This window comes from Triturus cristatus, chromosome 3_2 (genome assembly GCF_964204655.1).
Source record: "Triturus cristatus chromosome 3_2, aTriCri1.1, whole genome shotgun sequence".
Taxonomy (NCBI): domain Eukaryota; kingdom Metazoa; phylum Chordata; class Amphibia; order Caudata; family Salamandridae; genus Triturus; species Triturus cristatus.
Window position 1 is genome coordinate 29,001,435 of NC_140584.1, and position 15,573 is coordinate 29,017,007.

General features: G+C 45.2%; 1 protein-coding gene across 1 annotated transcript in view; it reads right to left on the reverse strand.

Annotated features, from left to right (window-relative positions):
• The window catches only part of NFRKB (nuclear factor related to kappaB binding protein), a 627,787-nt gene that overhangs the window by 476,123 nt on the left and 136,091 nt on the right, over window positions 1-15,573 (reverse strand). Inside the window, exons 6-7 of the mRNA XM_085647204.1 lie at window positions 7,740-7,841; window positions 7,514-7,587 (exon numbers count right to left, since the gene is read on the reverse strand). Coding sequence (XP_085503330.1) covers window positions 7,514-7,587; window positions 7,740-7,841 — 176 coding nt within the window. The remainder of the gene's footprint in view (window positions 1-7,513; window positions 7,588-7,739; window positions 7,842-15,573) is intronic.

Consider the following 15,573-nt stretch of genomic DNA (forward strand, 5'->3'; position numbering starts at 1 on the left):
CATAACAAGCTCTGGTGGCAGGCCCTCTTGCTTCTTTTAGAATATTCATAGACTCTGGTGGTAAATTTAAATAACCTAACTCTGTGACTTCAGGAGCCAGATTGCTAAATTCAGTTCTTTGGGATTTGGATGTCTGATTTGTCCATGGTTCTGTATGAGGAGACCGGAGGTGAGGTGTAGCTTTTGATGTGGAACTAGTGACAGCTCTAATAGGGTGGTGTACCATGGCTGGCGGGCCCATGTGGGAGCTACTAGAATCAGTGTGAGGGATGTTTGCCGAAGCTTCCGAACCAGACATGGAATGAGTGGGAGATGTGGAAAAGCATAGGCAAATATCCCTGACCAGTTCATCCATAGGGTATTGCCCTTTGAGAGCGGGTGTGGGAACCTGGAGCCGAAGCTTGGGCATTTTGCTTTTCTGCTGTGGCGAACAAGTCTATTTGTGGGAATCCCCATTGTTGAAAGTAGGGAAAGAGAACTTGGGGATGAAGTTCCTACTTGTGAATTTGCTGCCTCCTTCTGCTGAGAAGGTCCGCAATTTTGATTGTTTACTCCAGGGAGGTGTTCTGCCAGAAGATAAATGTTGTGATGGATCGCCCAATTCCAAATGGCTTTTGCGAGTCTTGACAGTTGGAGAGTGTGTGACAGTTTTGCCTATGAGGTGAGTTTGAAAAGCTTTGAGTGCTAGAATCTCCAGATAGTTGATGTGGAGATTTTGTGTTTGTTGCTTCACAGGCCTTGTATTGTGTAATCTTGGAGATGAGCACCCAAACCTGTCAGAGATGCGTCTGCTGTGAACACGATCTGTGGAATAGGGTCGATGAAAGGCCGTCCTTTTGACAAGTTTTGTAGGTTCCACCACTGCAGAGAGGGATAGGTACAGCTGTTTACCAACACTAGATCGGTTAATCGACCCTGTGACTGATTCCACTGACACGCCACTGTTGTAGCGGACGCATGTGAAGTCTTGCAAGGGATATAATTGCGATGCAAGATGCCATCATTCCTAGCAGATGCATTAACACTCTGGCTGGTAAGGCTTGTTTGGGTTGAAACTGTAGTATGAGAGCCTGAATATTTTGAATTCTGGCTACAATGGAGAGGCTAGAGCTTTGACGGTGTCTAGAGTGGCTCCTAGGTAAGACTGCACTTGTGACGGATGCAGGTGATATTTTTGTCCATTGACCATGAATCCTAGTTGAAGTAGGTCTATTGTGATATGTGTGTGTTGTAGGCAATTTTGATAAGTGCTTGCTTTGATGAGCCAGTCATCTAGATAGCGGAAGACTTGAATATGCAGTCTTCTGAGATGAGCCGCGACTACAGCCAGACATGTGGTAAATACTCTTGGCGCTGTAGTCACTCAGAAGAGAAGTACTTTGAATTCGTAATGCTTGCCTGCTATCGCAAATCTGAGGTATTTTCTATGAGAAAGATGAATTGGCACATGAAAGTATGTGTCTTTTAAGTCTAGAGTAGACATAAAATCTGCTTCTGTAAAAGTGGAAGGACCTATTGAAGGGTCACCATGTGAAAGTGTTCTGACAGTATATAATGGTTCAACACTTTAAGATCCAGAATAGGTCTTAGGGAACCGTCTGTTTTGGGAATGAGAAAATACAGAGCGTAAACCCCTGAGCCCTGGTACTGTGTGGAAACCAGCTCCATAGCTCCTTTCTGTAAGAGACATTGCACTTCCTGTTTGAGCAATTGTAGGAGTTCTGGATACAATTTGTGAGGTTGAGGTGGAATGTTTGGGGGATTGCCGGTAAGCTCCAGGCAATAATCATGTTGGATAATTCCAATCACCCATATGTCTGTTGTTATAGACTGCCAAATAGGGAGAAATTGTTAAAGTCTTCCCCCAACAGGTGTGGTGTAGTATGGGGGAAGTGTGGGCAAGTCACTGCGTATAAGGGGAAGGAGAGTTGCGGGCTGTGTTGCCCTTACCCCTACCTTTAAAGTTGTTCCCTCTATAACCTCCTCGAAAAAATCCTCTTGAAGGAGAGGACTGGTTATTACCTTTGTAGGTAGATGTACTCTGGTCTGAAGATGTGGTTTTGGACTCCACTCGGTAAAAGGAACGATGAAAGGAGCCTGTGTTTGAAGGAGACTGGAGCACTCCCATGGACTTGGTCACTTCAGTGTCTTTTTTCATTTTTCCCAATGCTTAATCTACTTTAGGACCAAAAAGAGGTTTTTTGTCAAATGGTGTGTTAGGAATGGATTGTTGGACCTCGGGCTTAAACCCAGAGATCCTTAACCAAGCATGTCTCCTGAGCAAAAAGCTAGGGTGGACCTCTCTAGCCACAGCATCAGCAGCATCTAGAGCACACCTTATGGAGGAATTAGAAATGAGCTTACCCTCATTTACTAAATCCTGCGCTTTAGCTTTATGCTCGTCTGGGAAGCATTGAAGCAATTGCTCCATCTCATCCCAGTGTGCAATGTGCCATTGATTTGCAGCTAGAGCAGCTATGCACTTGCCAGAAGCGTCCATTAATTTAGACTCCTTATCTGGTGGAGGAGCATCCCCTGACGTTTGAGAATTAGCCCTTTTACGAGCATTAGACATTACTAGTGAATCTAGTGGCAACTGGACCTTGATAAATACTGGGTCTGTTGGGGGGCTTTATACTTCTTGTCAACCCTAGGAGTCAAGATGTGTGCTCGTATTCGGTCCTTAAAGATTTCATCAGCATGCCTAATCCTGCCTTTAAGCATAGGAGGTGTATGTGACGACCTATGTGTGGATATTAAGGTCTCAAACAAAAAACATTCTTCTAATGATTCTTTATGCAGTGCCATCCCATGATATGGTGGAGCCTTGGCAATGAGTCCTGGTGGGATGCATTGTCGTCTGGAGAGGATGGCTTGGCTGGGTAAAGGCCTGGGTCATTATCTGCTGGAGGATCTATTGAATAATCCGTCCACGGATCTATTGGTAAATGTGCCCCCTCATCATCACCATCATCGTCATCGAGGTGATACTGTGGAGAATCCTGAGGTGTAATTTGCAAAGGATTTGAAGATGGAGATGGAGAAGGAGGAGGTGGTGGGGATGAAGATGGTGGATAAAAAGGACATGTAGCAACAGATTTCTTCTATAAAGGAATCTTGTAAGAAGTGTCCTCATCAGACAGTTTATGTTTTTGAGGCAGCTTTGTATGAATATGACCAGTCTCAGGGTTAATATATAGTCTCTTTTGTTTGGGTTCCGTTTTGGATGGAAGAATGTCCAAATTTGGATCTGGAGAAGCATCTTTGGATTTCAGTGCCGACGTCTTCGGCGCCGATGCTTACGGTGCCGGTGTGTACTGGCCTTACGGTACGGAAGGTTTCCGCTCCCAGAAGGCTGCTTGGCTTTCGGCATGGAGGATTCCAGCTCCGAGACAGATTTCTCTTTGGAACCGGAGGGCTTTGGTTCCAATGAGGACTTTTGCCGACTCGGTACCGAGCTGGAAGGCTTGACTGGCTGTTTCGTAGCAGTACAAAAAACAAATCATCCCGTGATTTACTCAATCAACAAGAACACCCCATCATTAGTGGAATTCTTGATTCATATAAAGCACATAGATAAACTTTTTTTAAAAAAAGATCTCTCAAAAACCCTAACACACTCAAGCAATGATACCACTATAACATACAGTACAAAAAGGGTCAATTTATTTCTTTAGTACATATGAATATTATTAAAAACACAATTTATATAGTAAAACACCTAAAATACAACACAATGTATCAGTTCAACATAATTAAAAACAATACAATTCATCAAATCAGGACATACCATAACATCGTATGACACTTGTACCACAGAGAACCCTAGAAAATAGGGAAAAGAACAATGATAGACAGTACACTTTGTCTTTTAGCTCAAGAATTCCCTAGAAATAATTTTAGCAAGATTAGCCTGGATACATATACTCTATTTTGTATCTACAGGTCCAACTTGTCCTCCGGATAATGTACAGAAATACATCGACGCGTTTCGATGGGTATCTGATTATTCCATCTTTATGGAGGCAAGAGTGTTACGTTCGCAGGTAAAACCTTAGTGGCAACAACTCTGAACAATTGCCGTAGCAAAAATATCATCTACCTACTGACCTGTCCGTGTGGACTAGATTATGTTAGTGAAACCAGTAGGGAACTACGTGTTCGGCTACTTGAACATAAATCTGCAATAAGAACTAAGAAAATCAATGCCCCCCTAGTGGACCATTTCTCTAAATCGAATCAAGATGGTGAGCAATTTAAATGGTACATTCTGGAAAAAATCTGCGTAGAAAGAAGGGATGGAGATCTGGACAGCAAAAGAAAAACACGAGAACAGTGGATGATGTGTCATCTAAACACAATAGAAAATGGTTTAAATACACGAGAAGATTGGATGACAATAGTGGCCAACCAATAAATAGAAGGTAGTTTAGATCTGTAGATACTGTATGCACAAGAGATACTTGCTGCAATGGGAGATCAGATATTAAGTCGGCTGTAAAATTAGACATGAATATAGAAACGCTGGTTAGAATTAATGGGATAGTAAAGTATCCAGTGCAAGTGTCTCTCACTAGTGATTTGAGTGGCCCTGAGACAGCGATCAGAAATTAGACATTTAAGTATACATTTGGGTATTAATGGATCAATTCTGCAAGTATAATCCAGCAGTTTTGGCTACATTTATGAATGTATTGCAATTATATGTATGGGATGCCTTGAAACCCTGTTTGAATTAAATGTATCCATTCAAACCAACCAAGTTGTGTTTGTACGAATCAATAAAGCTGGTGTTATCATTCACAAAAACGTATGGGATCTTTTGAGACCATTTTCTGATTATATGCACGTACACAAACCAATAAAGTTTTATTTATACAAATAAACAAAGGTGTTGCCAAAACACATGAAAACCATGGTGTTAGCTTCCGGGTTAGGCGTGGCAGATCAGCACAAGTAGTGCATGCGGGTCACGTGGTTTGTAGGAACCAATGAGAGATCGTGAGACAGTATTTAAACGAGGACAATGCAGTGGCCTCCCATTCACACTTTCAAGAAGGACGAAGGAGGACGGGGAATCCATGAGCCAATAAGCTGAGAAAGGAATCCTATAAAATAGATGGGATAGACACACGAACAGCATATCTAAATGAATTTCCCTCCCTTACATTCATGGGTGTAATATAAGGGGGGTGTTTCTTTATTCTAGAGCACCACGTAAGCGCATCGGCAGGTGAGGAGGTGGATGTACTTAAGCCCCTCTACCTTGAACGTTATTTGCGGAATTATTTTGACACAGAACTAGAAACCTGGGGTTCCAGATTGAACCATTCAAGAATATACGGCAGTTGGGAAACCGTGATTATTCAAGTCCGTTTAAGAAGGTACGATATAAAATACATAGGCGGAGAGGCACTGTAGTGTGTTTAGATAGAGTATACGGCAGACACTTTCCGGTACAGTAATAGTAATAAAAAAAACGCTATCTATTAGGGGGTCCACTAACAGACCACTTTTCCAGCCTGCAAAAGAAATACAAGAATAAGTGCAAATATCAACTCCCTTTCATTCAGGTGAGAATAATGAGAACGCCCTCTGCAGACATACAAATGAATTTAGTGATCTAGACAGGTATCTCTCAATTGAGTTTGATGATGAAGATATGTTAACAGCAATGTAGGCACATATTGCCATTAGTGGTCTCTATTCCTCTAGATAAGTGGGTTATCTTTAGTTGGGAAAGTGTCAAATCGTAGGTGCATTCATTTGTTACACAGCGGGTTATTGCGGTTTGTTTTTTGGACCCAGAAACTGTATACAAATGTGGGGTAGCTTAAGAAGCGTTTTAGTTGCTTGAGTGTGTTAGGGTTTTTGAGTGAGATCTTTTTTTTAAAAAAAGTCTATGTGCTTTATATGAATCAAGAATTCCACTTATGATAGGATGTTCTTGTTGATTGAGTAAATCAAGGGATAATTTGTTTTTCGTACTGGTAGTACCCCATTCCCTTGGCTGCCGACAAGGGTTCTCTGTCTGTTTAAACACATGTTTCGTAGCAGAGCCTGGAGGTGGGCCATCGGAAACATCATCTGGGAGGCGGGGTGTCGGAAACGATGTCTCGGTACCGACCTTGGCCAGAAGGCAGAGTTGGTGTCGAAGCCTTATGCTTTTTGGGAGCGATTTGAGGGGGCAAGGGATCTTCTGTACTCACATCACCTTGTCCCTGCGGTAGCTCTTTGGCGTCGAGGTCAATCTCAAGCTCCTTTGTCGGAGTTCTGTACGGAGAAGGCTTCCTCGTCCTCCACTGCTGATGCATCCACGTCTTCTTGACCGGAATCTTGACCGAAGATGTCTGGTGTGTGTTCGATGCTTTAACGCTGCATCTCTCCACATCGGGCCTGACGATCGCGAAGAGTTTTCTTTGATCTAAACGATCTGCAAGTCTCACAGCCTTCTTCCATGTGCTCCAGAGACAAGCACAAGTTACACACCCTGTGCAAATCAGTGCGCAGATACCTTACGTGGCACTGAGGGCAAAATTTAAAGTTTTTCTGATCCATCGATGAACAGCTGGTGAGACGCGATTAGGCCCAAAGGCCGTCCACGAAGCTATCAGATCAAAAAGTAGATTCCGTTGACCGAAGCAATAGGCGGAGAAGTGGGAAATGCGTATGAAACAATACTGTCGAGGGTAGAGAGGATTGCACGTCGAGGGGAACTAGAAGAATGGTTTCAAACCGGAGCGCAGCAATACACTTCCGAACCTGATGGTGGAAAAAAACAATCTAACAATGGAGTCGATGACCATGCGCACTATCACCGAAAGGAGGAGTCACCTTACCTCGTGACTAGGAAAGACTGCTTCCAAGAAAAACAACTTGCAAACATCCAGACCCAAGGCTAGATGGATGGAGTATGCAAAGCATGTGTATCTACAGCACACATGCCTCGAACAAAGAGATTAAGTGCAATTTTATTAACACAGAGTGCAATGCCAGATGCAAATACAGAGCCATTGAAGGTTTTTATTTAAAGCTTTGTTAATTGAATAATTGTTACAATTCGTTTTCTAAATGTAATTTTGTCAGAATGGCTTGCCAAGAAAGAAGACATATGAAAAACTAAAGGTGCATCCTCATCAAGCTAAACAACAAACTAATATTATAAACCCAGTGTTTTCTTAACTGAAAACCAAGTCTGGGATAAAGGAAGAGATCTGTTTTCAGGTATCAGGTCATAGTTACTCAGTGATGAATTTCTTGAAAGGTGCATATAACGGTCCTCCACAGCTTTCCAAGCAGTGTTTATGCACATTATAGAGCTCTGTCCAATGGAATGGTGTCCTATACCCTTTAAGCACAGTATTCATAATTAGGAGCGTGTACATTCAAAACAACCTTACAGTAAAAATAAAGACTGGAAATAGCTAGGTCACAAACTGATCATATCACTGCTCCTGCTAAAAGCTCTACAAAACAACCACTACTAAGGCCAAACAGCCCAAAGATAACTTACAGGTTGTCGTTTCCTCTTGTCACGATGCTTCCTCATCATTAGCTTCAGATCGCAGTCATCTAGCTCTGGTTTATCTTCAGATTGAAATATACCCAAAGAAAGAGTTATCAAAAAGAAGGCCTATCTCAAAGTCAAGTCATCTTAATAGCATTGCACCTCTTTTATGAAAGAGAGTTGAACCCATTTCTTCCCACCCACTAGTTCACCTCTTTTGCACAACCCTCACCTGCAGTTTTCATATCTGTAGTGGACAAAGTTGGGATAATTCTCAGTGGAATTGGAGGGCTCGGAGAATGGGCATCAGAATTTGGGAGCCATGAACTCACATCTAAAATAAATAAGAAAAAAAATCAAGGACGTTTTCAAATTGTGATAATGGTAGTGCATAGAGTTAAGTCAAAGTGTGCACTGTATCCTCCTTCTGAAAGAGATGCTATATCCATTATTTAAAGAGGTGATGAGGCATGACGAACCCAAACAGAATAGGATAGTGGGTGAATGTGAGAAAGTGCCATCTTTCTTGCATGGTATGCCCCCACTTTTTGCTGAATTGCTGAATGTGCTTTGACTGAGTGTGCCCTGGACTCCTGCCAATCAGGTGCCCAGGGCCTATGTTCCTTCCCTAAAACCCAAATTGGCAAACCCTGGCCACATGTCAGCCCCTGGTAAATGGTACCCTAGGTACCCAGGGCCTTGTGACCAGGGAAGGCCTCTAAGGGCTGCAGCACTTATTGTGCCACTCTTAGAGGCCCGGTACCCTAACACAAACACACTGCCCATGCAGGCTGAGTGTCTGGGTACAAGACATAACGAAGAGTCGAAATGGCACACATCCCTGTACTCAGCAACTGGCCCCCACCGGTTCTGACCCCCACTCTGGCGGGAAGACTGGCTGGAAACCCCAAGTAAGGACAGGGGATGTGCCAGCCTCTGCCAACCCCACCCATCAGGTGGGGGAGGCGAGGTGAAGCACATCTCCGGGCTCTCGCCATCTTGAAGATGGGAAGCCCTGCCCAATCAGGACTAGGCTACTGCCCCCCTCCCACAGGAGAGTGGCAGGATAGGGGGTGTACCCACCCCAGGGCAGGGATCCATTGGTCCCTGCCCTTTACCTACCTGGAACACCCCTAAATCTAGTTTTTAGGGGCACCCTGAACCTTCCTTCCTTAGATTCCAGATTCTAAACTAGTAAAAAAGAACAAGAAGAAAGAAGACCTGCCGTGCAGCTGCTAAGAGGAAGACACCAACTGCTTTGGCCCCAGCCCTACCGGCCTGTCGACCCCCGAACCTGCTCCTGCTAAATCCCGGCACCTCTTGTGGCCAGCAACCTCACAATCCCGGGAGGACCTAGCTACCTTGGGACTCTGAGCACCTGGGACTCCCACGAGCAGTGGCTCTGCTCAAAGCAAGTTTCTAACCCCTGGCATCAGCCCGGACCTGCGAACCCTGCACACTCTGCACCTGCCAAGCCTGGCCTGTGCCGGAGTGAACAAAGACCCCGAAGACATCCCCCCGGCGACTGTGACCCCGAATCCAGCACCCAAGGACTCACCTCGACGCTCCTGACGATGCCTGCAGCCTCAGAACCAGGTACCCCCCCAACCGCGATCAACAGAGGGTAAGATTTCCCGACACCAAAAGGCACCCCTGCACCCAGCGCCCTGCGGCCCCCTCTACCCAACTCCTGGGTACCGACCTATCCTCCAACTACCCAACTTATCTCTCGAAGTGGTGGTGGCACCTGAAGAATCTTCGTCCCCGAGCTTGCAGCCTTTGTTCATCCTGGAGCTTTCCCATTGAAATCCATTGAGCGCCCGAATGCTCAAAAGCACCCTGCACCCAGCTGCCCGTGTGGCCCTGGCAGTGTAAACTCTACTCCTACCTACTTCCCCATTTGCCCTGAGCAAATGACCAGGAGCCCAGCTCCCACAGCCGCGTGGCCTGCTAGTCAGCAGCCACCAACCAAGGCCCCCCTGCTTCCCATAGGATAACACTGGGCCTAACTCACTCTGCACCCGTCTGCCCCTGTGCAGCTGAGGGTGTAACAACTGTACTTACCTGACCCTGGGAGACCCTTGAGTCTGTGCCCAGAACCTTAAATCTGCCAGTCGAGTACTTACCCAAAAGCCGATAACCCAATTTCCTTCCATAGGGTAACATTGACTGGTTTCTTCTGAAATTTCTTCTAAGTGTAGAGTTTCTAAACTTTAAAATATTCACCTAAAATCAACCGAGTAACGAAAACGGAAATACTCACCTACTATTAGGAGAGATCCCAGTGCTGGATCTTGGTGCCCAGCACTGACCCTGAAGAGTACTTACAACCGTACTTACCATTAACTCAATTTTCTCCTATAGGAAACCATTGACTGTTTTTCTGTGAAATTTCTTCTAAGTGTCGATTTTTGCAAACTACAAATATTCTTTAAAACTCGTACCATCAGTGTAAACGTAATTACTTACCTGTTTTAGATGGGTGCCCCAGTGCTGAGCCTAGGAGCCCAGCCCTGGATTACAAAAGTAACGAGAACATACTTTACCCGTAACTTGAACTTTCTCCCATAGGAAACCATTGTCTGCTTTTCTATGAAATTTCTTCTAAGTGTCGATTTTGCAAACTTATAAAAATTCTTTAAAAATCGCCTGTATGACTTAAACGCAGTTTCTCAACTGCTTACAAGTGGTACACTAGTACTGGATCCAGGATCCAACACTTACCTAGAAAAAGTACTCATAACCCCACTTACCTGCTAAGTGAATTTCCTTCCATAGGATAACATTGGTAATTTGATTAGCAAAAGTTTCTAAGTGTCAACTTTTAAAATAGCAAAATATTGTTTAAAAATCACAACAGTAACTTAACTGAATGTACTCACTTGTTTCCAAGAACTGTCCCAGGACTGAATCTAGGATCCAGTCCTGGATTTAGAAAAGTAACCCTGAAAGTAATCAAGTGCACATAACTTAAAATTCCCATTGAGCTCAATGTATTATTGGGTTTGAAATTGTGTTGCCTATTGCAACAACCTGTAACTATTACCTACAAAAATCAACTGCATATTGCAAATGTATTTTACTAAAGCATTTCATTCTGAGAAAGTATATTCTGATACCTGTTGTTGGTTCTAAAATTAAAAAAAACATTTTTTATATAAACCATTGGCCTAGAGTTCAGTTATTGAGTGTGTGAGACCATTTGCTGACTGAGTGTGTGCAACAAATGCTTTACACTGTCCTCTGATACCGCCTTACTGCTCGACCAAGCTACCACTTTAGAGAGTAAGGTTATATCTAACTTTAGCCTCTGTCAAACCTCTGGGGTCTGTGGACTCTGTACACCATGTACCTATTTTGGAACAGTATATACAGAGCCACTTTCACACAGTGAAGGAACAAGGGACAGTTAAACCATAAGCAGAATGTGAAGAGAGAAGAGCAAATGATTATAAACCCCAATAAAAGCCAATATTATACCAGTATAATATAAAACCTAAACGCAGACGAACATGAATGAGCTGATTTGCCCCTATTACAACCAACATACATCTTAAAGAAAGCTGTTGGCTATGACCATACATATCAAACATAAAAGTTACATTAGATGACTTGGTCTAATGATCTCTTTCTGGTTGTCATTTCAGATTTCCTTGAGGGGCCTTAATGCACTTTCCAAAATGATAATGTTGCCCGAATGATCTACACAATACAGAATATGTCCATGTTGATTAAAGAGTAAGGTTTAAAAAAGATAGATAGAGTTTTACAGAAACAGCAATAGAAAAAATAGGGGAGCAATTGTTGCCCTGAAGCTGATTAGGTTGCTTTTGAAAATTGAAAGAGCGGTGGTCCCAGATTTTCAGAAATATCATTCTATGGCACACTCCTGATAAATTGTTCCCGGGTTCCCAGACCCGACTTGGTGCCAACGTTAATCAAGGGATCTGATTAAGCCTTTAGATCTCTGAAAACTCCCACTGTTGTCTAGAGGCATTGTTTAGCTATTAACTTAACGTATGGTAGAAATATGAACTTTATGGGAAACTGCCACGAAAACGGAAAGTCATAGGTATATGCCCCAGTAGCGATATGATATACAATGTACCACCCTACCTAACCTCGGGGTATCAGCCAAACTGGGAGACGAACAGTCCTCCGCTGATGTAGGATATTTATACAATGATGGTAGAATGGTGGGCTCTGCCGACTTCTAAACATAATGGGCAATCAGCAAAAGTAATTTTCTGATTTATGTAAGGTTGGCAGCCAAGAATGACAGGCATGACCAGACCACACAAAAGGGGCATAAATAGATATACTAAACTTAAAAATCTATGTCTGGGGAAGGGAGGCGGGGCGGGGGGTAGGCTTATTACAGAATTATACAAGGGGAGTCTTTCCAGTGAGATGAAACAACTGGAGGAGCTGAAATTAAATGGGAATCGGATCTGGGTGAAACAGGTGGTCATGGGATGCTGACTGGTGAGGAGGATGAGTTCCTCCTGAACTCTTGCCCCTTCAGTGATATACTGCAAAATTAGAGCAATATTCTAAAGAGAAATTTGGCTTTGAGTGAAGGGTACCTACGGAGAAAATGATTCGGTATCTTTAGTGGGCAAAATCGACAAGAAACAGGATAAAACAGAAGGTTTCTCAGCTTTCCAAAGTGATGTTGTTTTGTTGCAGACTACAGATATAGACTACAGGCAGCATGTCCAGCCAGCCCTGTTCCTGCATTACCTCATACCGCAAATCCTTCTACCAAATATGCTTCCCTGCAGGTGTAAATGAGGGGTATAAAAACCACCCTGGCTATTAAGCTGGATCTGATGCAGAAACATATGCACTCTGTGAAAAGGTGAGTCACTGAAATGGAGGGAAGAGTGAGTAGCAAAGAGGATAACTTGTAGAGGGAAAAGTCTACTCACCCACTCTGGACCTTAAAGCTGCTCGAGTTTCGAGTACCAAGATTAGAGAGCCACAAGGAATACTATTTGCCTACTTTGGGGACCGGAGTAGGTCGAATTGCATCCAGTGTAACCATTTGTCAAGGCGTTGATTCAGGATCTCCTACCTGGGGATGTTCTGTCTGATGTTTTTCTATTGGAAAGAGCTCACAGATCACTGAGGCCCAAACCAAAGGTCAGGGACAATGATAAACATATCATAGCAAGGAATTGTTTACTATAAGGACCAGATCGCTATTTTGACAGCTGCATGGGAATTTGGTGATCTGTTGTAGGAGAATCACAAAGGGACTATTTACACAGATTCCACTATTGCACATTTTGGGACTGTCAAAGAGATACTACAAGAACATTAGATATACCTTGCAGCATCTGCCCATGCTCAGGATAATTGTGCATAACAGAGTACATTTTTCATCAATGCTGCTGCATTTATTGGATTTGATGAAAAACAGAAATCTTCCCGACAGGAATTTACAAAGCTTTGATCATTATTATATAGCCTGTACATCAGACTAAATGTTACCTGGATTTCTGTTTGTGTTGCCCCATGATATAGATGGGGGCATGTGAAGGGTCTCCCTGTTACCTCTGGATATTGTTTTTTTTTTTTTTTTTAAACCTTTATTCTGTAAAATCATTGACACAGCTATTCAGCCGACAACCCGGAGGTACGGCAGCTTTAAAAACACAACACATGCTAGCGTCAACATTCCAAGGACAGAAGAATTGAAGGTTCTGTTTTAAATAAACACAAATCCAAACCTAAACACAAGCAAGGCGATGAGTACCGTAAGCACCAGAAGGGGTTCTCATCAGGGGAGGCGAGCCCCATTACGTCTAACAGGCACAGGTCTGTAGTAAGGGAAGGGAGGGGAAGTCAGAGACTCAAGAAGACATACACATATCAGCAAGAAGTTCAAAGCCGGAAAGAAAGCTAAGGGGAAAGCTGCTCCTCGGGCGGATCCGGGTCCGGGGGCAGGCATATGCCCCCTCTGTACTGGTTCCAGCTCCCCCATACAGAATGCCATTTCCGAGGGCGCCCTCGAGCACAATACACTGTCTTCTCCCTAAACATGCTCCAATCCATGTTTTCCATCCATGCTGTCAATGTAGGAGGCCCAGTAGAGCCCCACAGACGAGCAATGTCGCGCTTGGCAATCATGTTACCCAGGGTCACCCACTGAGTCTGTGCCGCGTCGTGGTCAGTAGGACCCCAAACATTCAAAAGACAACACCGCGCCTCAGGCTGCATGACGATGCCCGTCACCTCCCCCATCACCTCGTGGATGCGCCTCCAAAACTCCATAATCGCACCGCATTCCCAAATAATATGTAGGAAGGTGCCCACCATACCACAGCCTCTCTTACATAAGCCATCCTCAGAGAAACCCATATGGACCAGCCTGGGCCCCGTCACGTAGACCCTATGGAGTATTTTAAGCTGCACCAACCACAGGCGCGCGGGGATCGCGACCTCTTTGGGAGAGGAAACTGCGTACTGCCAGTCCTCGTCATCTAGTTCAAGTCCATCCCTGGTCCATTGAGCACGTAACCCTAGAAGAAGATCTGCCCGAACATTATTAAGTTTCTTATAAATGAGCGAGATCGTACTCTCTGGCATATGGCCATCCAGGATCCGGTCCTCCAACGGGGAGGACTCGGGCACCTTCTCCCCGTCTACAAGAACTGACCGCAAGGCGTGGAACACTTGAGCGTATCGGAAGAACTCCTTGCTCCCCAGCTCATACTCCTTCTGCAGCTCCTCGAATGATTTTATCCTACCCTTAACCAAGAGGTCTCCAACCCTGGATATGCCGATCAGGTCCCATTTCTCAAACCCTTTTGTGTGCCAAAGCTTACCCAGAATATCGGAGTCAAATAGAGGGGTGGCGAGGGTAAGCTTACCCTTCCAACCCAGCGAATCCGTCGCAACCTTCCATACATGCACAGCAACCCTAGTGGGCCCCGTTAGGGTTAAGTCTGACGACTTCGAATACAGCGCTCTGGAGTAGTTACCCCCACGTAGCAACCATCGGTCCATAGCGAAACCAGGGCTCAGCGCCGGACCATATACACCATGGTTAATCGCACTCAACTGGGTGGCCCAATAATAACGTCGGATGTCCGGAAGCGCAATACCCCCGTCGTACCACGGAAGCGTCAACTTAGCAATCGCTATACGCGGACGCCCTTCCCACAATAGCGCGCGCTGGTGGCTTTCAACCTCGCGGAAGTAACTGGCCGGGACCCAGTCAAGAGTATTCTGCAGGGCATAAAGGAAACGGGGAAGAGACATCATCTTGAACAGAGCGGCACGGCCAAGGAGGGAAAGCGGCAACCGCCGCCAGCCCGCCACGTCCCGCCGCAGACGCGCCAAGGGAGGGAGCAAGTTCTTCTCGTACCGCAAGATGGGATCGATGGAAATATAGATCCCCAAATACAAAAAGCCCTGCTGGGCTATCTGGAGCGGGCAGTTGCGCGGGACAGGCGGGACATCACCACACAGGACATACAAGTAGGACTTCCCCCAATTAATGACAAGACCAGAGTTCCTACCAAAAGAAGTCAAGACGTCACAGACCACTATCAGAGATTTCTTAGGCGAGGCGAGGTATAGCAGAATGTCGTCGGCGTAAAGCGAAATACGGTCTTCGTGGTCAGGCGACCAGCGAATCCCACGTATGTCCGGGTGCCATCGTATCCACACCGCCAGCGGCTCAAGAGCGAGAGCGAACAATAACGGCGACAGGGGACAACCCTGCCGGGTGCCTCTCCCGAGCTCAAACGGTGCCGACGCCCGCCCGTTCACCACGACGCTGGCGAGAGGTCCCTCATAGAGCAACCTCACCCAGCCCACAAATCCAGGCCCAAAGCCGAACTTGGCTAGCACAGCCCACAGGTACGCCCACTCCACCGTATCAAAGGCCATCGTGGCATCGAGGGACGCCACCACAGCCGGCTCCCGCATCGTGCCCGTCCTGGCAATTACACCATGAAGGCGTCGAAGATTCAGTGCAGTGTTACGGTGCGGGATAAAGCCCGACTGATCCGGGTGGATCAAGTCGCCAAGCACCCGGACCAGGCGGTTAGCAA